This window comes from Manacus vitellinus, unplaced genomic scaffold (genome assembly GCF_001715985.3).
Source record: "Manacus vitellinus isolate BGI_N305 unplaced genomic scaffold, ASM171598v3 scaffold_17_pilon, whole genome shotgun sequence".
In the NCBI taxonomy this organism is placed as follows: domain Eukaryota; kingdom Metazoa; phylum Chordata; class Aves; order Passeriformes; family Pipridae; genus Manacus; species Manacus vitellinus.
The window spans coordinates 1,936,671-1,961,732 of record NW_021939256.1 but is presented as its reverse complement, the minus strand read 5'-3'; the positions used below and the strand labels follow the sequence as shown (position 1 = coordinate 1,961,732).

Sequence of the window (25,062 nt, the reverse complement as noted above, 5' to 3'; positions counted from 1 at the left end):
CAGTCTCTATCCTCCTTGAACCGAGATGCCTCAAGACCCTGTTGTGCCCTGGCAGAGGCCTTATTAACCTCAAACACAGTGCCTGAATTACTTTCTGTCTCTCCCTTTGATCACACCTGATGGCAAGCTGCCATCCAGCTGCCTCCAGCCTCCTTTCTGAAAATGTGATATTAAGCAGCCATTGCTCAGCCTGTCTTTGTGAGGATTATTCTTGCTAGAGCGTAGAACTTCACATCTCACTCTCTTGCATTTAATTGTTTCCAGACTGTTTCTCCAGTTTGTCCCTATTAGCTTGAATTTTGATTCTGTCTTCCAGTGTATGTACACTCCTTGGAAGCCTGGCATCTGCAATTGTAATGAGCGTGATCATATCCACTGTAGGATATTAAATACTATCTAGGATATTAAAGTATATGTTGAATAATACCAGATCCAAGGCCAAGCCCTGCAAAATCATGTTTGACCATTTTCTTATCTTTTGATAACAAACCACTTGGAAACTACACGACTGAGCACAATTTTCAAAATTATATTCATTCTGTAGGAGTTTCATCCAGGATGGTTTGCTTCCTCCCTATGAATTGAAATAATATTTTGCTATGAGAAGGTAATGATTTATTTTCATAGGCCAAGTATTACTGAAATGGAAAAAGGCTGTCTTAGGAGAGGCCAAAATCACCTTTGATGGGCTGGTGGGATGTGCTAAGTATTGTAGATTGCAGTGACACACCATAATGGACAAAGATACAGCTTACCTTTATGGCATACAATGGATTTACTGCTCATAACTGTGGCAGGGAACATGAAAAGAGATCACTAGGGCGTCAACAACGTGTGCTGTGGTTCCTGCAATGTGTGTGTGTACCGGGGAATTGAGTACAATGCTGTGTGCAGAGCTCTCCCCAAGCCCCCAAACCAAGGTGTCCGGGATAGAAGTGGACAAGAGCTGGGCTTGGGAAGCACCCTGTGGTTCTTTAGCCATCATGCCTTTTGAATAGCTCAAGTGCATCGAGCTACATCCCAAACTGGCACTGCAACCTGCCTGGCACAAGAGTGCAGTTTTCCCACAGGCCAGCTGCTACACTACCTCATCTCCACTGTCTAATGTAATACAGGGGTCCTCAGAAAATACTGTCATCTCTGCTGGGTGAACAGTTCCTGGAGCCTTCCTTCTTTTTAGCTCTCCAAAATACATGGTGTGTATTTTATAGCCTTGTGAAGATTTGTGCACAGGGCTTCTAATGGCTGTGAAGCTGTGTAGAGTGAGTCATATCTTCTACTGGCCTGGCCTGCTGACTCTCCTTCTGGACAGTAAAAGAGAGAATTTCTCCCAAGTTTTCTCTGGAACTGAATATCTCTATTAAAAAAACAAAAACAAAAACAAAAACAACAACAAAAAAAAAAACAAAAAAAAACAAAAAAAAAACACCAAAAAAAAAACCAAAAAAAAACCAAACAAAAAAAACCAAACAAAAACCCAACAAAACTGTTTAACTTTTTGGCAAAAGTTTCAAGAGTTGGAAAGAAAAAATTACACTAAGCTCAGTCAGAGACTGACACAGACTGTCTAAACATAATCTAAGTCCCTGGAGTTTCTGTAACTTGCAAATGAGTTAACAACTAGAAAAGTTATTGTAATTCCATTCTTCAGGTTTCTGAGGTGCATGTTTTGCAGGAGGACTGAAACTGCAGCAATATCTAGAGCAAAACTTTTACAACTAGTCCAAATCCACGGGAACACTCACTTTCCCAAACTGATCAGTGTCAACCACCTTTTCCTAGGTTCTCTTTCATACTATCTCCACCTCAGGGTCATTTGCCCTTCCTTTACCTCTTTTTTTTTTCCTTCTTGTTTTCCACGTAGATTATCCCCCCAAATGGAATCTCCACCATCAAAATTGCCCCAGAACAAAGCAAGGGATTGACTACCCCCTCTGACACACAACTTTCCATATCTTGAGAATCCTTCTTGCGCTGGAACAGAAGGAGATGTGAATAGGGCAAAACAGTTTCGGACACCTCCCTGATGCACCAGCACAGCAGGGCAGAAAATGGTCAGCTTGTCTCTCCTGCTGCTTGTGGAGATGTTGGTAATTTAGGGTAGGGATGAATTAAAACAACCCCATCCAACATTTCAAAATGGCACAATTTTTTACACTTCTTTTTCATTAGGAATGCCCTGTATCTGAAGATAAAACATCAGAACACTTGACTTTTCTACTGGATCAGACATTCTAATAAAGTAAGTTGCAGGGGAAGAAGAGTAAGGTTAGAGTAATTTAAAGAAGCTGCTCTGAAAGTTATCTCCTCTTGCTTGATCCACCCTTGTTTTTAACATTTCCCCAGGCTCCCCCACTTTTTGTTGACAGGTTATGAGAGGATGGGTGGTGGCTTTTTCCGAGAGAGCATCAGATGTGGTTACATGAAAAATATGCACGTGAGAGCTCTGCAGTGGGTGCAAAACTGATTAGGGGCTTTTTTTGCTCTGAAGTGGGGCTTCATTAGCCAACAGGCAAAAAGAAAAATTACTGTGTTTTAGAACAAAAAGCTCAATAAGAAAAAAAATACGTTTTGATGCAAAAATGTGGCTTTGTTTGTTTCATGGAACATTCTGAGTTGGAAGGAACACCCAAGGATCATCGAGTCCAACTCCTAAGTGAATGGCCTGTATGGGGATTAAACCCATGACCTTGACGGTATTAGCACTATGCTCTAACCAACTGAGCTAATGTCAGGGGTTTCTTCTGGAGACAGAGAGAAAAAAAAACCCAGAGATGCTACAAAACAAAGCAAGGAGGAAGGCACTTTGTTAGGCTGGGTGGTTGAGATCAGTAAGCAGCAAAGGCACAGGCACACAGACTTCCAGGGCAAAATTATGCTGCCCCAAAGGCAAACATGGAGCAAGGAGGAGGGGGGCCTGGGTATCCATGTGAGGTGGAGTGGTTTTGTCCATGTTAAATTATCCTGTCTTGAGGGAAAGAGCACCGTGCTCCCTGGGGGACAGGTTTCTGGAGGAACATCACATGCTGCGAGCAATGTAGGTAAGGCTGCCGTCAAGGGACGATGTGGCAAACAGGAACGAATCAAAGCGACTCCTCTTTGTGCATCTGCAATGGAGGCTGAGTCATTACCATTCATCACCAGCCCGACTGGTGTGTTCATTCTGGTGACAGTTGTTTTCGGGAGAGAGGACAGCTTTTGATGCCTTTTAATTCCTGAAAATAAAAGAAAAAGGGCTGTCAAGGTAACAGGCATCCGGAGAGGCTGACTGAAAACAGTGGGTAAGGAAATAACTTTAAGTCCCAGGGAAATGCAGCACAAAAGGGAGCTGCCACAATAACCAGGACAGTGTGGCTTGCTCCTTCACTTTTATGCAGGAAGCAGTAAATGGCTAAAACTTCCCATGCTCAGTTTGCAAATAAGCTTCAATCACAGGACAACACAGGAAAGTTAGCATTGCTGTTGTGGGGTATTTTCTCTGTGATTCTTCCTAATAGGCTGTCTGTCTGGTTTGAGTGTTCACATCTGTATTTGTAGCATCATTCATCTTGCAACTTATCCAAATCAAGCCCAAAAATCTTTCTCAGCAGACCAGGAGCCTCTTTTGGCTCACCCCAGTCCTCAGAGACTGACATGCTCCTCCGCACCCCAGAGCAGTTTAGCACTTGACTTTAGAGGGGTTCAAAATTTCTGCCAACCACCTCCTACTGTTTCCAGGAAACCATACAGCAGTGGCTGTCCACTGCCAGGAGTGGCTTTTGCCGGGAAGCTTTAAGGCAAGATACACCCTGTGGCTGTCTTTCCTTCAGCACTTCTTTCCTTCACCCCCAGCACCCATTTCACGTGCTGGTCCCACAAGGCTTTGCAAGCTCAGCAGTTCCCAGCTCTGAGCCTGGGACGCAGCGTCTGGAGAGGTGCCGACCTCCTGTGCTGGCATCCCCTCCCTCTGAATTAATTCTTTTCCTCTGCAGCTTTCATGTCTCCATCTCTTCTCACGCCTCTCTCATTTTTCTCTGCTTCTCCTCATCACCCCATAATGCTGTTTCTCTCTTTTTATGACTGTTTCCATCTACTCAGCACTGTGGCAGGACGGCCTTACTGAGGCAGAGGGATGCTCCCAAGAGCACAATAGGGAGCAGCTCTAATTAGAGGTGAAGAAATCACTTCAAATAAGCAGAGCAGGAAAAAGAGTGAGGGAGGAAGTGTAGAAAGAAGTGACTTCCCCAAGCCTGTCCAGTGGGGCCAGAAACAAGTCCTCTCCCTTACCTATTGGTCCAAACTGTCATCTTTACTCTGTGGGGAAATAGCCAAGGGTAATTTTAAAGCAAAGCAAAGATCACGGGGACCCTCCTAGAAACAGAGTTCCTCAAGAAGTCTTGCTGATGAGGCAGGGAAACAACTGGGGCAGTCAAGCCATACTACCCTACCAAACAGATGCCCTAGGATGCTCTTGGCTTCTACCACATTCACCTAGGAAAATACAGCTTTCCTACCCTGGCAAGGCAGCAACTCCCAGGTTGTGCAGCCAAGGCACCTGATGTGACAGTGAGGGGGAGGCACAAGATCCATGGGTTGCAGCACCACCTTCCAGGGACCTCACATCCAGAGGAAGGCTGTGCTTGAATTGGTAAGGGGATTTTCACTTTCCTGTGATGATCAAAGTGCTGCCACAGGATTTGCTAATGAACATGGCCTGGGCCGAGGTTAGGTTAGATGCTCCAAATGGACTAGTCCCATCTTTTGTCTTGTCTTCTCCATCAGGAGTAGTTCAACTTGTGCACTGCCGCGCAGAAACCCACTGCTAGAGCTATTAAAAAACCCAGTATAATAACTAGAGATGAGCTCATGATATCTGCTTGTGATTCATCATCCGGAAGCTGCAGTGAACACGACTGCTGTGCTGGGAGTCTCACTTCCAAGGGTGTGGCGACACATGCAATTACTAGACTGACTAATCACAGCTTAGTAGAGGTTTACTGTCATTACATTCTAACTTCTGGTAGCAGTGATATGAGGGACTACCTGTGCTAGGCTCCACAGCTATATGTGGACAGACATACACATGAAATATCCTTGAGTGGACTGATGAAGACAGCAGGGCTATGCAAGGCTCAGACACTACACCTGAAGGCCAAATGTATTTTTGTGAGAGTTTGGATTAAGTTTGTTTGTAGAGAAGGTCCTCTCATAAACTGAGAGACCTGACACAAAGGAGTCAACTTGATATATAAAGGTCAGGAAACACAGTGACTGAATGGACCAGTGTGATGACAAATTAGTAGTGACAGAGACACTCAAATTATATGCCTATTATTGGCAGACAGTGAGTTTTACTTTGGTGTCGTTCTGTTGTACACCTGATCAGGAAGGTCCCTAGGTTTGGTAATGCACCACAGACTGGGATAAGTCTAACTGCAAGAATCATGTCCCTGCTAAGGCATCTGCCCAAGGGACAATTGCCATCACCTTGGCTTTCCAGCTTGTCCAGATGTCCATTGCCCTGGGTCACCCCAGCATAGGTGAGAATGTGCTGTCACTGCTGCTGTGCTAAATAAAAAGTTAGTCCCCTGAACACATGGCACTGAGAGAGATGGGGGGTTTCCTGTTGTGAAAACTAGTTGTTCTGCAGACCCAGCACGGTGAGTGGTTCCCTGGCTCTATCTCTACGACCAGAAAACATTCACATTCATATGCAAAACCCTTACACGGGCTGACAGGGCTTCACTGCTGCAGCATTCAGCAACAGGGCAGGGTGCGTTTTAAGCCTGCCCTGCCTGTCACTGCTCTCAAAATCAACTTCTCTCTCAACAGTAAAGACACTCGACCTCAAAACTCATCTCTAAGACTGGCTGTAAAAAGAAGAGGCGTTGTTTGTATGAATGAGATTGTTTTCATAAGTGCAGATGCGGAAGCTGTTACCACCAAAATGTTTAGGCAGCTGGTAAAAGGAAATAGTCGAGCTGTAGTGTAGGAACCAGTTCAAGCACTCAGCTCTGGCTGCTCCCTGAGCTGTGTCCTTTCCACGATGCAGCACGCCCAGGAAGATTTGACTGCACCCGGAGAAGAAGATGATGCCTTTGAGGAAGGTAAAGTCATCTTTTATTAAACTAATCCTTCTCCTACTCAGACTAGAGGCTGGTTTCTAGCCTGGGTGGTATTTCTTGAGTAAATCTGAAGTTGTCTATGGGCTCCAAGGTCACAGGGTGACCAGACTTTCTTTTTCTCCTGAGAGAATGGAGAACAAAAGGACTACAGATACAATAAAAATACTTTTCCTCAGAAAGGAAGTTACTGCAGAAGAAAGCTGGGGGGCACCCAGTGTGTTTGCTACAGTGGCTGCACTGTGCAAAGCAGCCCGTTGGGCATTCGACACCACAGGTGCAGCTGTCATTAAAGTAGTAGGAGCTCTTTGCAGGGGCTAAAGGTGATTTGCTACTTAAATGATCTGAGCAGAATTAGCGTCCTCCTCTCCGACTACCATAACCTGGGGTACTAAGCCAGTTCCTTATCCCTAAAACTGCTTCTGCTGGTGCTTGATTCCTCACTGCTTGCATCCTGTGCCACCGTTTACATGTGTACTCAGTGCTACCAGGTCAAAATAGCAGAGATGCAGGTAAGAGGACTCAAAGAAGGAGAAAGAATCTGGCCCACAGTGTCTAATTTCTGCCCCTGCTCACTGCTTTGCACTTGAGCAGGGGCCAGGGGGAGAACTTGCTCATGCAAATCTTCTCCCGGCCCCCAGCCCTCCGCAGTTTCCAAGGGAGTTGAAGGCACAAAGAGCTGCCTGGATCCACTCCAAAGACTGTGAACCTTTAAACTCACTTTCAGCACAGCTTCAGCAAGCCTCATTTAAACAAAGCTCAGCTGCGGTTGGTATGGAAAACTTAGCAGTGAATAGTGCCAAATCAAGTTATCTGAGCCCCAGTGAAAGGCACCAACTCTGAAAAGAAAGCAGTTTCAGTGATGTACTGTCTGTACTCAAATACATTTCTCACGTCTATATGCCCCCACTCTTCACCCTGTGTCCCAGTCTGGGCTCAGAAGGGCAACGAATTTGCAGAAAGAAGAGGGCAGAAGCATTTGCATTATGGAAAAAGTGCTGATAGTCCAGGGAACACCTGATGCCATTGGGCAAATCAACTAGCATTGAATGTACCCTGTTGCATTCCCTGCATTCTGCACTCAACACAGGTGGATACTGCTTCCCAGGATAATCATCCACATGCTCTTACTTGATATGGACATTTTCAAGTGCTCTGAAGAGCCAGTGGGACTTAGGCTTCATTACTGTTTCTGAAACCTTTAGCCTATGTTCTTAATTAGAAATGTAGGAAGGAGAGAAATGTGTTTGAGTTATTTGACACATATATTGTGTTATCTGAAGGGAATGATACACCATTTAAAAAATCCTTTCCAGGCTCTCAGCTAAGTTGTTTCTGGCAGGGCTGATCCTGCAATAGCTAGAGGCTGATCCTGCTTTTCAAAGGCAAGAACATTTTAAAAACCTCTCTATGACCCTGCTTGGAACAGAAGGTTGGAACAGATGACCTCCTGAGGTCCCTTCCCACCTGAGTTATCCTACGAGGCTATGAGTTGGTGACAGCCTCTTCAACTCACCTACATGTAACTGGGAAAAAATGTACCCCAGCTTCTCTCTCAGACAGAGGGTCTGTTGGCTCCCAAATCTGCCAGCCGGAGAGCCGAGACAACACAGGCACAGTGATGGCCTTCCCCTTCACCGCCCTCTCCTCTTTTTTGAGCAGGTTAGTAGGGAAACATTAACTTTTTGGCTGCTATTTTGGGAGCGCTGTTGACCCTGGACAACCCAGCTCTCTCCCCCGGGCTGGGTGGGATCTGAGTGGGGAGGAGCAATGCCTGTTTCACTCACAGGGCAACCCTCGCCTGCTCATGTTGCAGAAACCCAGGCGCCAGCCAAAACTTAGTCACAGGTTTTTAGACCAGATGGAGGCATTTGTCAGATGTTGAACTCCCAGCTCAGTGCAGACCACAGCTCTTAGAGCATGCGCTATTTTTTATTATTTTCCACATCCAGATTGGTATTGAAAACGGTGATGGCAGATCTCTCTCTACCTTTTGAACTTGTCCCAATGCTTAGCTACTGTCACAGTTAAAGACAGCTGCATCTTATTTCTTCTAGCACTGATTGGTCTAGTCTTTTGAAGTTAGTTTTCCTTCTTGTCCAGGGAGAGCTAAGATCTCACTATTTTTTGTGAATATAAATATCTCATTTACTATCTACAGAATGTATTCAGACCACTCCTATCCTTTGCCAAGCAGACTGTTATCATGACAGTTTCCTTATAAAGTTTTAATCTTTTAAGCATTTTCATGTTCTTGAGACCAGTTCCTTGGTGGACACCAGCATGGAGCCTAGTGCTCCCAAACTGTTAGACCAGGGAGAAATCCAGAATTTATGTGATCTGTTCACTCATACTTTATAAATATATATATATATCAGGATCAGTTCAAGGGTCTGCTTAAGTCTTTCCAGGTGCCAGCATCATGTGAGGGTCTGTTCTTCACCAGACTTTTCTCTATAATCTCCAAGTCTTTCAGAGTCAAATTTCTCAGGACATAGTCAATGCTATAACTATGGCTTATCTCCTTTGCTCCCAGCTATGCCCATACAGAGCCAGATGAATTATCTCACTTTCTTAAGTAGCCTGTTCTTGATTTACCACTTCTCCAGACATCTGTGCCACCTACATATTCAGTCAATCACTGTTTAAAATTCCCTTTCAGGTCACTGAAGTGAAAAGAGTTCAATCCCATAGGGAAGAACCAATCTTTGTATGTCCTCACTAGAAACTGGCATCCCTGATGGTTTCTCAGCTGTGTTACATCTGTCAAGATCTCATGCAGTACCAAGTCTTATTTCTTACAGAAGTCCAAGTACACTATCAATGCAATTATTTTCTTGAAAATTCTAACAAGTGCAACTGATTGTATTCCATCTCCTTTAATTTTGCTTATATGACTCTTACATCAGGTATCCATAAGAAGGCCAGGACCACTGCCAGGCTATCACATCATTGGTGACACAACATGAACTCATAGCTCTCTGGAATTCCTGTAGTGTTTTAAGTTTTTTGAAAAATCAACAAGAAGTTCCTTGAATAACTCTTCTCAAAACTACAGTTTAAAATTCTCCTTTGGGAAAGATAAAGGGGGAAATATTTTCTCATTGATATAGACTGTAAGCTGGCACTGATATTTTCCCACATGCAAACCAAAACATTTGTTGAAAACTTCTGTATTTTCTTCAGCATAATTGATAATTCCAACATTTTCATATACTTATGCTCCAGGAGGAAATAATTTTTCCCTATTATACATTGAAATGGCGAGTCACAGGGCTGGTTGTGACCAAGTATGCTAGAACTATTTTCAGAAAAAATCAGGTTGACTCTTGCAACAGATATTCAAGGCTTTGAAACGTTTGTCCTCAAAGAAACTTTGTTAGCTAACTCTTGTTTTCTAATAACAGCCTTGCACTGACATTGTGCTCTCTCCTTCAGAGGATCTGCAGAGGCTTTGCAAGTGACTGTGCTTAGGTTCAGTGAAGCACAACTCCCTCTTCTCTGCAACCTGGCCAGTGTTTAGCAGAGCACAGCTGTAGTATGCAAAAGTTTTGAGAAGAAACTCTTTTAGCCTCTTGAAAGCACAGTCAGTGATATGTGTTGTTTCTTTTATGGCCCTACTCACTATGTTAACACAAGGCAAGTGTCTTCAGTTAGTCTTACATTTTTCTTAGGTCAAAACTCCTACTCTGGGGAAAATGTTGTTTAAATTTTAGTGACTCTAAGTGCCTTTAGATTCTGAAGTTACATTTCATTAAAAAGAAATCCCTTCCTCTAGCAGAAGGTTTCCCCTCATCACTGCAGCCAAACAGGCATGGATTTTCCCTGGCTCTGTCTAAGATGAGGAGCCAGGAATGCTCCTGTGGCTCCCGGGCCCAGAGAGGGAGGAAGATTTGGGCACGAGTCAGCTCTGTTGACAGATTCTGGTTTCCGCGGGAGAGCTGAGGACTCACACAGAGGCATGATGCCATCGCCCCAGCACAGCCTCTGACTGGGACTAGAGGCTTGGCACAGCAGGAGCTCCTAGGTCAAGGAGACACATCTATGCACAGAATTTGCAAGCACTCAGCAAACACAGCAAGCGTATGGGTCCAAGTATCTCGTTAGCAGTGATCAACATATTCAAACTGAGAATGAACAGGAAAAGTAGAAATTAGGCTGTGTTTTGTCACAGATCTTTTCATGCACCTGCTCTAGACTGATCTCTCTTCACATCTCTACTTCTCACCTCCTTTATGTGCCCTCTGGTTGCACCTGGGGTAACCATGGCTGGCCTCTCAGACCATAGCTGATGCAAAATCCCATGCATGTTTTCAAGGTGTGACGGAAGAAATCAAAACTGTCCTTTTCCTTGTGTTCAGTAAGAAAGCCCATGCTCTAGTTCAGTAGACCTGAGCCCCACTTTAGATGGTGTCCTGCAAAGTCTCAGAGTCACAGGGCCCTTTCCTTGCCCAGGACTGATGTGCTGTTATGGCACAGAAATACATTCCAGCACTGCTGTCCATCAAGGCTCCCAGCAGGACAGTAACTGCATCAAACTTTTATGGTGTGCTTTAAAAATGTGCCAGATGCCTTTACATCCTTGTAAAGCCTGCCTGCTCTTATAGGAGAGAAAGGAGTTCTAGCTCTGGGGTTTGGGATCAGCATTGAGGTTTAGCTGAAACGAAAGATAGCTGATGTACAGGGTTGTATGCACTGCCTACACATAATGAGGTTAGAGGTACTGGAGAAAAATGAGGATAAAGCCTTGGATGTTGACTTAAAGTTGAGACATACTCTTTGTTCAGCAACAATTCAGGTTAAGCCACTTTTCTCTTCCCCTAAAGCAATACAAGACACTATGCTTCTCTTGGGCATACAACTGCAGTGACTTGTCAAAACGTCACGCAGGGACATCCATGTCACAGCTTGTCTGTGACCCATGGGACCAGGTTTCTTTCCATGCCTTATCTAGCTCTGCTTTCATGAGCCCCATCAGGCATGACCCCTCCCCACAGAGCACATCAAACTGGTGCAGCTATAAGAGAAACATGTCTTCCTAGAATATTCATGTGTGCATATCATTACGGGTATTCCAGCAGATGCCTCCCTCAGAGATATACAGAGATACAGTTTTTCCTGTGTTTTCATCCCAAAGAGTGGCTACTTTTTATCCAGCATACAAGTGCCTAATATCTCAGAAGGCTATTGTAAGGATGAGCAACCTTGCAATGTATCAAGCATGGGAGCTCCTCCTTCCTGACTGCTGGGAGAAAGTGGATCAGTGTCCTGAAAACGTTTACAGGTCCCACCAGCCCTACTTGTCCTTTCGGCTTATCTCACGTTCCTGAACGTGGAGAACACGTGTGCTGTCCTTGCTGCAGCTCAGAGGATAAGTCCCATCACCAAGGCAACAGTGTCTGCTTCATCCAGATAGATAGACTGTGGAGATATTTGGCCTATAAACTCAGATTGAAGCACCTTTCTCCAAGAGCATGATCAGACTTATTTAACACACAGTACAAGGCCATCAAGGAAAAGAAGGTGCTCTCTTACGGAGCATTTTTTCTTATTCCTGTTTACACTGAATACTCCGCTCACCTGCTCCTTGCAGCTGCTTCTTTTTGGTTGTGATCCACGGGCAGACACAGAGTTATGCGAACTGGGGAGAGAGCTTTTTTTGGTTGGAGGAGTCAGTGCAAGACACCCATCCCCACCCTAGGCACCCCCACACTGACCCACCCCCAGTGCTCCGACCCGTCGGCACTTCCAGCTGTCCTGGGCAGCTGGAGGGCTATTTTTAACAGGGCATCCTGCTCCATCTATGAAGCAGGAAATTTTGAGTCCATGAGGCCCGAAATGAAAAAAAAAAAAAAATATTGAAATGAGAGACACTTTCTGCTTTGTTCTCTCTCTATTTTTTAATTAAAGATCTTTGATCTTCTTGGTGTTTCCTTCTCTGTTTCTTGAAGACAATACTTTTGGTTCATATCCGTTGACAATATTTCTAGATCACTAATAATAACAACAGTGAGGGGAAAAAACAAGTCAAATAAACAAGTGGCATTTAACCAGCCCTCAGAGAAAAGAGGAAGGTATGTACGAGCCAGAGAGAAACCACTGATCAGGTGTGCTTGGGGCATCTTCTAAGCTTGCAAAACAAGTGTCTTACTAAAGTCTGAAGCAAAATTGCCTTCTTTTTCACACATTTTTCCCCTCCTGTTTTTACATAGTGTCTTTAAAAAGCTCTGTGAAACACAAGCTTTTTGTCACTCAGTCCCATCATTAAATTCACAAAATAAATGTAGCTTGGCTAACATGAGCAGGTGGCGTAAACAACTTCACCCCTTTAATAATTCGAGGCACAGCTCAGCTGCCTGTGAAATGAGCTTCCGCCTGCCAGGATGCTAAAACCAAAGACTTGTGGTTGGTGTACCAAGGGTGTGACAGGCACAAAACAACTGGGTCAGGAAGTGCAGAGTTAAAAGACAAGGAGTGAAAACAGTCTGAGAGCATATATTAGAGAGAAAGAGAGAGAAAAGAGCAGTCAAGTACTTGACAATGTCGCAGAGGCACTAAAAAGTTAGTGGTGGGAAGATTTCCCAACAGTAGGGAAATATATATATTTCAGCATTGCTTGTGAGGGTGAGGGGTGTTGTCAGGCCTCACAGAATTTTAAGCAGTATGTTCTTGATCTGGCATCCAAGAGTGGAGAAATAGTTTGAAGTAGGGGTTTATGTTGTGAAGAGTCACTGGTATTCCTGTGTCTTTGGCAACTGGAAAACAGGTGAAGAAAAACCGCTATGGAAATCCTGAGCATAATAGGCTTAACTCTGCATAACTTCCAAAGGCTGACATTGGCTTACTCTGGTTTAATTGTGGACAGTCTGGGAATTGGAAAGTTAAGAGACCCAGAGCTTGGAAATGATACCTAGAGTTCAAATGGTTGGTAAAAAGATAGAAAGAAAAAAAGTGAGGTAGAAAGAAAGGAAGCCACAAAGAGTGAGAAAATAAAGGGGTATTTTGGGGAAACCCCTGGCCTTTACTGCCTATGTCACAGCATTGCATAAGCCTGGCTAAAATTAGTCACAACCCATCTCTCAGAGAGGAAAATACACTCAAAGTAGCCCAGCTCAATAAATGCTTAATCCCATAATCCCAGGTGAAATGACCACCCTGGGAAGCAAAACCCAAAACTGCCCCCAAAACTCAGAGCTCTCTGAAGTGCCTATAGCACTGTACACAAGAGCTTGCAACAGCTCTCCTTTCATCACACCCGGCTGCTCCCCGGGCCACCCCTGCCTTCCTGCCCACCCCATGCCCAACCCTAGGGGAAGTCACACGCAATGATGAGCTTTTGTGCAATACCAGAGTGAAAAGCCCTCTGGTGGCCCCTGAGGAGTGTGCCTATGGTTCAGGTATGGCAGCAGCCAAGCAGCGATCCAGGAGCTTTCCTGTAGGGGAGTCACAACCACCTGTGGCGGAAGAGAGAGGGATAGCCTTTCTTGGGGAGCTCAGTAGGATAGCTAAAAGCTCTGTGACTTTATTTTCATTGACATAGACATTAAGTTTTCAGGGACTCCTGCAGGACCTCAGGGAGATGAAGTTATAAAATCTCACATATTAGCCCTACGGCTCTCTGAAGTTTGTGATTAAGATGCCAGTGGCTAGCAAGGCTGGCCAGTGTTCAGGCTCTACAGCATAAGTGAAGCTTTGCTCACATCCTTCTCACTACATGGTAGCTCAGGGCAGTGGAAGGGCTCTGTTGTGAACATGGATGTAACTTACTTGACACTGTGTTCATTTTAGCAGGGTGGTTGTGACTGTGTAGAAGTGCAGTTTGCCAACTGAGAGCTCCTGAAAGTTTTGAAGTCCCACTCACTGTGTTTTCTCCTGCAACCAGGAAGAAGAAAAAGTAAGGACAGGGCCCAGGTAATGGCACAGAGCTAACAGAGGTAGCACCAAGCAAATAAGACTTTTTTCTGCCTTGAACGTCACCAGCAGACCAGAGGTCACTGTGGTTTCTTAATGCTGGTAATGTAAAGAGCGGAGCGAGCATAACCTGCTTCTTCTGGGGAACCTGTGAGTTCTGGAGTGTCGTGTGCAGAATCTGTCCAATTTATGAGTTGAATGATCCAGGAACTTAGGCTTACATGAGGAATGAAGGATTGGGCCTTCACACTGAACTAACAGATTTCCTTTTCTTGAATGTCTTGGAGAAAAGAGAGAGTTTATAGATGTAGATAGATTTGAAACTAGATAGCATTTCTGAGGTCCTCCTACAAACACATGCAAGGAGTGCCACACTAGCAGTTGTTGGTTTTTTTTTTGAGAGAGGGGTGGGAATGTTGAAAAGAATCCATATAAAAATATTCTCAAAGAAAAATGAAGCCACAGGAGGAGCAGAGCACTCCAGCACTGCTGAGCTCAGCTCTGGAGTTGGATGTCTGTAGCTTTTTTTTTTTTAATTTCCCTGTTGAAAAGCAAGCAGCTCGGGAGGTCCTGATGTGCTCTGCCTCTTCTGGCACTCTGGGGAGCTTCCTGCCCACTCTATTCCTGATGCCTGTTGTGAGCCAAGGAAGAGTTAGCTTAATCAGCAACACCAGCCCCTGATTAGTGCCAAGTTTTTGTCATTAATCACTTCAAAAATCACTGCACCAAAAATAGTTCCCAGGGTCAGATGTTCAAAAACTGACGAGGTTTCTCTGGTGTCATTTAACTTCAGCTGCAAAGCTAGACCACACCCCTAAAGAAACACTTCTTGTTTGTTTTACATTACATATTGTTTGTAAATTCTTTTAATTCAAATCCACTCACAGCCCTAGTGACATGGTATGAAAAGCTGCTCTTCACCTTTCCTAGAGGAAAAGATTTCTCCAAGCAGTTAAACACCTCCAGGTGAAGGCAGGCTGGACCAACAAGCAACCTGTATTCCCTCAAGACATGAGTGGGCGTACTGGTCTCAGGGTTTAGTCATGAGCTTCTCTGTGTTGTGGACCACCCTCTCTCCTTTGGAATCTCAGTCCAAATACTTGGCAGATGCACTTGGGGCTCATTACATTACAGAGGCAGTATGTTCACTGCGCTCCCCCGAATGGCATTTTGTGTGTGCTGCACTTGTTTTACATTTGCTATATTTAAGCCACAGAAATATGCGCTGATGAGGAAAAGAGGGAAGTGGCGGTATCTGGGGGGCAGAAAGGGAATTAAAATCATTTCTCAATGCTGCAATCATCTGTGCAGAACCACGGACCAGGAGAAGGAAAGAGGAGCGTGGTCTCTGACTGCACCAAGGACCTTGCTGGGTCACCCATACTGCTGTGTATCTGGGAATGGTTTCAGGGCAAGTCTGGTGTTACATTAGTGTAACTGAGGGTGGAAATTGCCTGGAGCCTGTGCCCCAGAGCTTCCTCCTGGGTTTCTATCGTGAAACTGCCATGTTAGGGACATGCAGGAACACAGGTGCACAGCACTGCAGGATTCATGCACGGGGCCTGATTTTTAAGTTGTCTGGCATTATTTGTTCCTTTTCCCCCGCTCTCAGACTTTGCAGCCTTCTCCTACCTGACGACCATTTTTCCCAGACCATACCCATCACCTCTGCAACTTCTCCCTTCTTAACCATGACCTGTGGAACAACTACTGAGCAGGAAGAAGGCAGTCTCTGTTTCTACACTGCTGCTGGAGGTCACAGCAAGGCACGCCAAAGTCCTGAGTGCTCCTGACCTACTTTTTCAGTCATGGACTTAGGATACCTTTGGTGGTTGTTGACATGTCCCGTAGTGTCTTGTCCCATATGATACAATCCTTTCAGGCCTGCTATCTGCTTCATGGCATGGGGCAGACAAGTATGGGGCTGGAACAGCCATGTCTGAGACTACTAACCAGAATGTGCTTGGACATGTACAAAGAAAGATTTTCTCCTCCTCTGTGCTTCAGAGCTTGCCCCAAATTTACCTCACAAGTGCAGGTGAGAGTACAAGGGGAATCTGGAGATGAACATGGGCTGGGGCCACATTTTAACTGCAGTCCTGATGTAACCAGCAGGTTTCAGCAGCAGGCATTACTGTCTGGTAGCATGGGTAGAGATGGCTTCAGTTCCTAAGAACCCCAAACACAGCCGGGATCTCAGCCTGTTGTCATGTTGGAAGATGAAGGTTGTGGCAGGGAGCCAGGTCTGGGCACTTGAGAGCCAAGAAACAAGAAGGAGGCAAGAGACTACCTAGAAATTCAAGAAGATCCCAATGAGGAAGCTAGGAACATATTGACTTTCTGTCTACAAAGCCAAATCCATTCCTGGAGATGGCCTTCTTGATCATGTTGGTTATACTGGGACAGGCTGTCCTGAGCAGGTATCTCACATGCTGCAGACCCATGGAAAGCACTGGGTTCTGCTCTCTACTCTCCTCTGGGGGAAGTGGTTTCACAGCTGTCCAGCAGCAGGACTTTAAGCCAGCCCATCACCAACCTTGTCTGACAGTCAGGCTCCCAAAAAGTAGGCTAACAGCATCATACTTGTCTCTTCAGATCTCTGATCCCTCCTGTAGCTTTGATCATTGCATAGCATAGCTGACTTCCAGCTGTCCAGGAAAGCAAAAATTAGTTTCCAGCAGTTTTTCATGTGCCTTAACTAGAAAACAAGGAATGCTCTTGAAAAACAAGAGAGGGAGAAAAAATAAGGCTAGAGCTGCTGTACTAGACAAGCCATCCACACACTTGGTGTGCACTTAAGAGCGGCTCAGCCAGCTCTGGTTGCTAAGCAGTCTGAGAAACTGGAATGTGCTTCTCCCTCCAACCCTGCATGAACATTGCCACACAAAGTCTGCACAGAAGAGGCATTGGGGATGATTTTGAAACAGGTTCTGGGGAAAAAAAAAATGCAATTGGTGGCTCATTTGTCCTGCTCCCTCAAGTTATGTATGTGAGGGCAGGTAGGGTGTATGCTTGTGCATACTCCTTTGGAACTTCAAATGATGCCACAGGCACACACCATGGGTGGGAAGTATTTTTGATCTGAAGGCAGCTATCTCAGACCACCACAAATTCAGCAAGGTGGGACAAAGAAGAGATAAAAGAAGGATTACTTGTGGGAAGGGTTATCTCGTGTAGTGTATCAAAAGATAAAGGTGACTCCCCTTTCTGTCCCTAGCCCTCTTTGTCTGCATCCATAGCTGTTCCTCAGTATACCAAGTGTGTCCTGACCACCATGCTACAGGACACAACCACTGCATTATTCATTGGTCATTCCCAAAGAGCATCTGGCCAGAGGTCCCAGAAGACTGAATTTGTTCCTGAATCACTGCAGGGGATCAGTGCTCATAACTTTTTCCCACAAAGTGCCCTGGAGCAGCAGGTGGAAATCTTTGCAAAAGCAACATCATGAGAAATTAGGAACTTGAGGGTGGAGCAGCAACACTGTGATGGGAAGTAAAAGGGGGGAAATGGTTGCACGGTGGTTAGAGGATGTCAGCAGTGGAAAACAACTGGGTATCAAACTCTTTTAAAAGGAGAGCAAGTGTTACAGGATGACAATGAATGCAAGCTAAATGTACTGGGCAAGCTCGGCTGACAAAGAAGGTATAAAAACTGAAACAGAGTCAATACAAAGAGCAGCACAGGCAGGGTGTAGCAGAATTGTGGCAACACTTCATTATGTTTAGTTGGAAAAGTAATGGTGAACTTGGTTATGATCAGTAATGATCAGCAACTTAAAGTTCACATTTTGCCCAGATTTCTCATGGCAGGCGTCAGACTCCTGTCTCTTACCTCTCCCCTAAAAGCTTTTCCAAGTGATGGCTCCAGTACCTGCCATGTTCCCCAACCTCAAATATGATCATTCACCTCTGGTTTTTGACCAAGGTCCCCAGGTGAGAGCAGTAAGGTTTGCACCCTGTGTTCCCACAGAAGGCTTGCCTGGGGATGATAGCTGCTGGAGATGTCCTATGGGATGTTCATCAGCAATATGAAGATGCCTTGTGCATCCCTTATGAGCGTGGGAGATACACAGAAACACAGCATAAAGGAGTTACAACAGAAAAATATATAAATTGTCTTCCTTAAAGGCTTGATCAGGCCTGATCTACCTCAAACAACCAAAACTCAGAGTTGTGGTCTGCCCACCCATCCCCCCACTTCCTTTGGCCTCTTGCTCGTCCAAACATGCTAATGAGAAACCTCCGTGTGAATTCCTGTCTGCATGGTCTGCTGAGCACTGCCACCCACCACCAGCCCTTGCTTTCAGGTGAATGAAGTCACCCAGGACTGAGCTAAGTCTTTGTATCTGCATAATAGACATACATCCCCACAGCAAGCAGGAAAAGTGCAACAATGTCGCACATTTTCGAGTGGGTCCACATAGAGTCCTCCCACAGAGTATTTTACGGGGGAAAGAGAATTTCCTGCGGACCGCTGTCCAGACTACTGGGTCCTGCTCCCCTTTCCAACTTTGTCTAGACACATCTGCAACAGATCTGAAAGCCTCCTGTTCTGTTGATTCACGGTATTCAGTGGGCTGGAGCCTGTGCGCCGTCGATGGGAAAAGTGAAGTACTTCTTGTTACATCCACCCCCCAGAGCGAGGTGTAACTGATGCGTATCAGCCAGAAAATCCTGCTCAGCCCCTTCAAGAAGCCTTCTGGGTGCCTGGGAGGGGCAGAGCATTTAGATGTCCTCTGACTATAATCTCTTCTCTGATAATCCTGATTTACTCTTCGGCCTGGAAGCAAAGGCTAATAGAAAGCAAAGTGCTACGGCAAAGCTCAATAGGTAATTTAGTAGCTCTGGCTTAGTTGTCTCAAGTGTAATGTGGGGTTACTATCGCTGAGAATTAGTGTTTGTGAAGGTGCACTGGAGCTGGCAGAGAGATGGAAATGCAGCCTAATTGGCAATTATTGCTTTGCAAAGGTCACTGTTTTCTGGAAACAAAGCTAGAATCAGCTGTTGTCACTTAGAAATTTCACTGGGGACACTCATGATGACCTATTTTTAACATAACAGAAGATCACACTGCAATAGTGAATAATTTATAGGAGTAGTAGCATGATCACAGCCACAATACAATGGCAGCTTCGGTTCCTGCTTGATGATGGAGGGAGACAGAGCTCTCTGGCAATTTCCACTGAATTAGCAAAACAAGACACACGTGGAATGACTGACCCGAACCTTTCAAAAGCATGTATGTCAGGATGAATATATGTCCAGAAGGCCTAAGTGGGGCAAAGATTTTATCTAGAGCATCCTTAAATCTACTCAGTCTCCCAGCTGTTACAACAAGGTACAGCGCTGGGAGCAGGGAAGTGGGAATGTGTGTAGGGTTTGTGGTGATGGAGAGGAGGAGATTAGCTTTCTGTGTTTGCTATGCAAAACTGTATTGAGAAAACAAGAGAAACAGCTCATACGTATTTGCATAGGATAGAGGATATTTCCTTGAAAGAAGACCTGCAAAATGAATGAGGTATTTGCATCTGCAACCTTAAGTTCAAAGAATCTTTTGCAAGATAAGACCAAAAGGTCCAGAGGGAATTAGTAACAATTGCCCTGAACTGTAGAAGCCTCAAGGTTAATGTAAGATGCTGCAATTTGTCTATGGCACAGAAAATCTTTAACAAATTAACCAGGCTTCCACAGTGAGAGCTGCCACCCCCTAAAAGGCTGAAAGGGACTCAAGCGCATATTAAGTATGCATGATGAGACATTTATAGCTTTCAGCATTGCCACAAATATTTCCTCTCCTCTTCCCCTGGCATTCCATAGCCCAAAGCGCACAGCTGCTTTTTCCAGAAAGCAACTTCTCTGCCTTAGCCTCAGAGTTTACATCCGAAGTGACATATATGAAATGGGTGAATAGTTGATTCAGTCAGAGACATAGAAAGGTCACCCTTAAAATTTTGCCTTGGAGCTACAGCAATGGCAGTGTTGGCAGAAGCCCCTACACTTTTTCTAGTGGAGAAGTGGGTTCCTCTGGAAATGCCACATCCATGGTTGCTGTACAACACATTTGAACTCAGAAACCTTGGAAACAGCCTGTAGGCCCCAGGGGTCTGCACACCAGTGTGAAGAGCATCCTTTTCTGCTTTTACTGAATCTGGAGTAATTTTCTTTCATTTCTTCTTTTTAAGGCTATGGGGTGCTTTTTATTTTCAGCATACAATATAAATAACTCATCTTCATTGTTACTGCTGAAAATCATTCAAGATGATAGGTCAGATTGGATTTTTTATTCAGGGACAGCCTTGGTTTGTTGTCTTTTTTTTCCCCATGCACAATGCTCCGTGAAAACCTAACTCTTTCTTGTAATTTCCTTAACTTCTCCATGCAGTATCATTCTCTGTGTGACAGGTCTGTGTACTCCATGAAAAACCTTTGCATTTGGAAGGGTAAGTCTGACTATCCTGACCCAAATGGGGAAAGACACAGGCATATAGGGAGGGCATCAGTATTGCCTCCTCAAGCCACCTTCCAAATTGTGTCTATTTACCAACCCATAGATCTGCCAGGGATTCCCTCTGTCCTCCAACCCACAAAAAAAAAAAAAGGCACTTTCAGCTATCCAAGAAGCACAAGGGAGAGCTTGTTGAAGGACCCTATAACAGCCTTAAATGTTGGCAGAGGAACAGCAAATAGTACAGAAAATACAACATGTGTGTTCGGTACTTCTGTTGGTTGATGTAAAGTCTAGCGTGTAAAAAAGTCGCAAAAGAGAAATTAAGAAGTCCTAAGGACAGCAGTAAATACAGAATACTGACACCTACAGAGAGATGTATTTATAGTAAAAAGGACTATACATTTTGGAAGGACGACTAAATTTGAAGAAAATACTCCACAGTCTCTGGGAAAATGTGGTATTCCTGCCTCTTTTTTCTCAGGGTAACAGAGGAAAGATGTTCAAAGGAAGAAATGCAAGATCCGTTCATTGCAACGTTTTTTCATTTATAGTCGCCTTTAACTGCTGTGTTCAGCCCGCCCAATATCCAAATTTAGAGCTCTCACACACACCCTGCTGAAGGCAAGGGAGGATACGGAGAGTGGCCCACGGGCCACGAGGAAGGCAAGCGGCGGCAGCCCGTTCCCTGTACTATTCCACGGGGGAGTGGTATTTTGTGGATGTCCCACCTTTGGGACAAACCGCCCGAGAGGCCAGGCGCGTGGAATGGAAAAATGGAAGAGCCCCACCACCGGCCGCCGCTCCCAAAAAGGTGCGGAGCCACCAGCAGCGCCAGCTCCCACATCCCGCCGGGACGAGCCACAGCCGCTCCGCACCCTCCGCCCGCCCGCGGGGCGGGCCGCGGCCGCGCAGCGCCGAGCAGCAGCACCGCCTCCGCCTCCTCCTCCTCATCCCTCCCGCAGCTCCGAAGGAAAAGCCGGCAGCGGCTGCACTGGCTGCCAAAGCGGCTGTGCGCGGTGACTGCCGGCGGGTTGTTCTCCGCTCCTCCTCGGTTTTATTATTTTAAAACTTTAAATTTTTTAGGTTTTTTTGTTTTTTTTTTTTTTTTTTTTTTTTTTTTTTTTTTTTTTTAGAAATTATTATTCGCTGTTAAAATTTTTGCGGCTGGCGGACGCTGCCGCCCGGGATGGGGCACCGCGGTGCCCGAGGAGCGCTGGCGGCGGGCGAGCGGCGTCCCGAAGCGGGCTGTGAGCACCGCCGGCAGCAACAGGTACCCGGCAGGGCTCCGACACGGGTGGAGGTCGAGGAACCCGCGTGGGGAGGAGGGGGCGCTGCCTGTGCCGAGCATGGACGTGGCCGAGCGGAGCCCGAGGGCTGCGGGGCTGAAGAGCCGCTGTCACAGGAGCGGCTCCCGACCCCTCTCATCCGCCGGTGGCGGGGAGTTAGGCGGCGGCAGGGTTTTGAGGAGGACAGAGGGGCTTCTGGAGGGCTTCCCGTGCGTGGTTTTAGGCTGTGAATGTGAAGAAAACGTTGGTTGTGGGTGCTCGCTGAGGGACACGAAACTGGTTTCATGTTTTCTCACAGCGTGTGGAAGTGCTTAGCCCTGTTTCCATAAAAAAAAAATCTCAGCGTTTCCTTAGGTCTTGTCTTTCTATTTCCAGTGAGGTTTTATGGTATTACTGGTTGGAGGAGAGCTTAGAACCTCTTAAGTTCCCCTTTCTGTCTCTGGCTCATTCCCAAGGATTGATGCAAACACATTACACACTGGCATTGCTCTTCAGTTTACCTTTGAATGCCCTGGTTACAAAAGGTCATCCTAATCCTGTGACTGGTCTTTCTATTGCTGTGTTAACCGGGCATTTTGCTGTCTCTCATTCAAAGTTTCAAAAAGCTTTCTGGAAACTGTGTGCTTGTGGCCATTCTGCCTCTGCACCCTTTCATCCATCTCCCCGGGAAGAGCTGAATGTATTTCTAGTGTAGTTTCAGCATTCATTAATCTGGCCGTGCATTCAGCCACGCTCATCTTAATTACCGTGTTTGAGCTGCTGTCACGCAGCTGGAGCCCGGGGCAGGGAACACGCTTTCCAACAGAAACATTATCTTCATCTTCTCCAGTGGCTAATTAGGTTTCACAAACATCCTTCTCCTGCATAAACAAAAGTAGGAACATACCCAAACAGGGAGCTTGAGGAAGGAGACATGAAAGGTGTCTTTCCTGGAAGATTTCTGTGCTGGCTGCCCAGCTGTCTTCGAGGTCTTCACACACTGGGAAGAGATACTGTGGGATCGGGTTTATAGTGACCAGACTCAGGAAGGTATCCATTGGGATAGGTTAGGAGCCCTGCTTTATAAACATAATGGGCAAATGTGACAGATTGTTCCACATTTAAATGTGGGTGGGTATATCTGTTACACAGTGGGAGCCTAAAGGCAGCAAAGTTTATCTTTTTTACCATAAATTGAACATTTCTCAGCTAGTAACTGAAAGCTCTAGTACACTCACTTAAGATGGTGTCTGCTGCTTGCAAGTGCAGATAAGCACTTGTGCAGTGTGGACTTTTACAATCACAGCATCCATAACCTGATGCTGGTTTAACTTTTCGCATCCAAACAGCACTTCCTTGACAAGGTGTGAGCTTTGGGGGTTTTGTTTGTTTGTTTTTGTTTTTAAGAAGAAGCATATTGAATTTATTTCCAGGATCCTGCCTAAGAAGCAGAGCACTTAGCTTTTTCATGTCTCTATTCCTCTCTAGAGTGACAGTACAGTTGTATCTTAGAGGTTTTTCTCTATTCTCCATTTTTCTCTAGAATTCAGCAGAATTAATATTTCTTAAGTGCTTGGAAATGTGTAAGGGGAGAAGTGTGTGGTTTGTGAAGAAGCATCCATAAGTGAGAAAGGTGCTTTGCTTCCCTTGAGCTCTCAAGGCACATGACAATTTATTCACCTGTATCACAGAACAAACACTCGAGGTAAGACTGTTGTGAAGAATGGCCTCAAAACTCACAGCAGCATGTTTACAGGCTGTGCAGGGTTACCTTTTGCTCTTTGATATTTTTAAGCCTGGACAGGCAGAAAGATAACTTCCAGACAAAGCATACTGCTGAAAATGGTCCGATTCTGGGGGAAGCTGCTTTGCTTCCCCACTGGGAAGAAGTGGGAGTGAGAACTAAAGGCAGCATTGGCTTTTTCCAAAAAAGGGATGACTGGTCTGACTTTTTTTTTTTTTTTTTTTTTTTTTTTTGTCCTCATGCTGTACATGTGGCACTGACAAGCTACTCCCAGACAACCACTTTACTGGGGTAGTTTTCATCAGGCAAGTTAAGCTGCAAGCAGCAGGGACATAGACAGCTTGTGTCTGTGGCCATTCAGCCAGCACAGAGCATCAGCTGAAAGCAGAAGGGCAAGGAAGTGAGGAGAGTGAGTGATGCCTGAATGCACGCTCCTGGCACGGGCTTGTTAGAGAGGACCAGGACATGAATTAGTATCAAATAGGGGCCTGTCACATCACTTTCAAGCTGTGTGGTTCCTGGACCACTCTATTAACAGAATGGGGAAAAAAATTGTTATTGTCTCACCTGGCAGGAGCTTGGAGGTCATTGTTCTGTTCACTCAGCTTTCAGTGCTCATTGCTTTTCTGGCAGGGAGGTTGTTAAAAGAAGTTTCTTAGTAAGAGATTCTCAACGTTAATCAGCAAGAACACACGGACAATTTTTTTTGCCTGCTACTTTTGCACAGTTCGTGCCACTGGTTCCAAGATGTGCTTGCCCTTTTAAAAGGCAGAGGGAAAGAACTGGGCCCACTGAATTTAAGGTCAAATGTAAAGTCTTTTGACAGCTGAAGTGATTTTGCTCTGGAGGACTTTACAAACCATGGTGGCTGCATTTTGGAAGTGTAACAGTGTCAATGAGAATTTAAGTTGCCAACATCTTTGTTTCCTGTGCTGTCCTCCAGACAGTTTACTTATACCAGAGCAAAGACAAGAGGGCAGTCTGTGAGCAGAGGAGCCAGGCAGCTGGAGGAGGAATGGCAAGATGGGCTTTGCCAACTCCCCATGAGAGAGCTGGAAGGAGAGAGGCAGCCAACACTGGATGCAATAAACTGGATCATATTATATCTCTCTGACTAATGTCAGGAATGGCTTAGCTAAGGCTGGGCAGCCAGCTCACTTTGAGCCCCACGACCGTCTTTCCCTACATACCCCAAATCAAAGCAGAAACTCTGCCTTTTCCTGGCTATAGCTGTTCTGCAGCTTTATTTCTGCTCCTCAGTGCAAATGCTGTTCATACCCTCGCTTATCTACACCCAAGTGGGCTGTGTGGCTAGCCAAGGGCTGGCTTAATCCTGTCCTGTCCCGTCCCATCTCGAAAAGCTGGTGCTCTGGCTCTTGCTCCAGGCAGGTATTTCAAGGGCAAAGAAAGAAGTGGGTACCAGGTAATCCTCTGTAGGAGCTGGCTTTATCCCTGTTTGGCAACCTAGGGACAGCTGCTATGCCAAAACCTGGTCTGCTTCCTGGGACACCTTGAACTCTTGTTTTACAGCAAGTGGGCAACAATTTTATTTCAACTTTCATAGAATCGTAGAATGGTTTAGGTTGGAAGG

The 25,062-nt window shown here is 45.5% G+C and overlaps 1 protein-coding gene across 1 annotated transcript in view; it reads left to right on the top strand.

The window, feature by feature from the left end:
* Positions 1-5,900: 5,900 nt before the first annotated feature.
* Positions 5,901-25,062, top strand: part of RIPOR2 (RHO family interacting cell polarization regulator 2) — a 68,239-nt gene continuing 49,077 nt past the window's right edge. Inside the window, exon 1 of the mRNA XM_008919647.3 lies at positions 5,901-6,086. Within this exon, the coding sequence (XP_008917895.3) occupies positions 6,026-6,086 (61 nt within the window). The 5' untranslated portion in view covers positions 5,901-6,025. The remainder of the gene's footprint in view (positions 6,087-25,062) is intronic.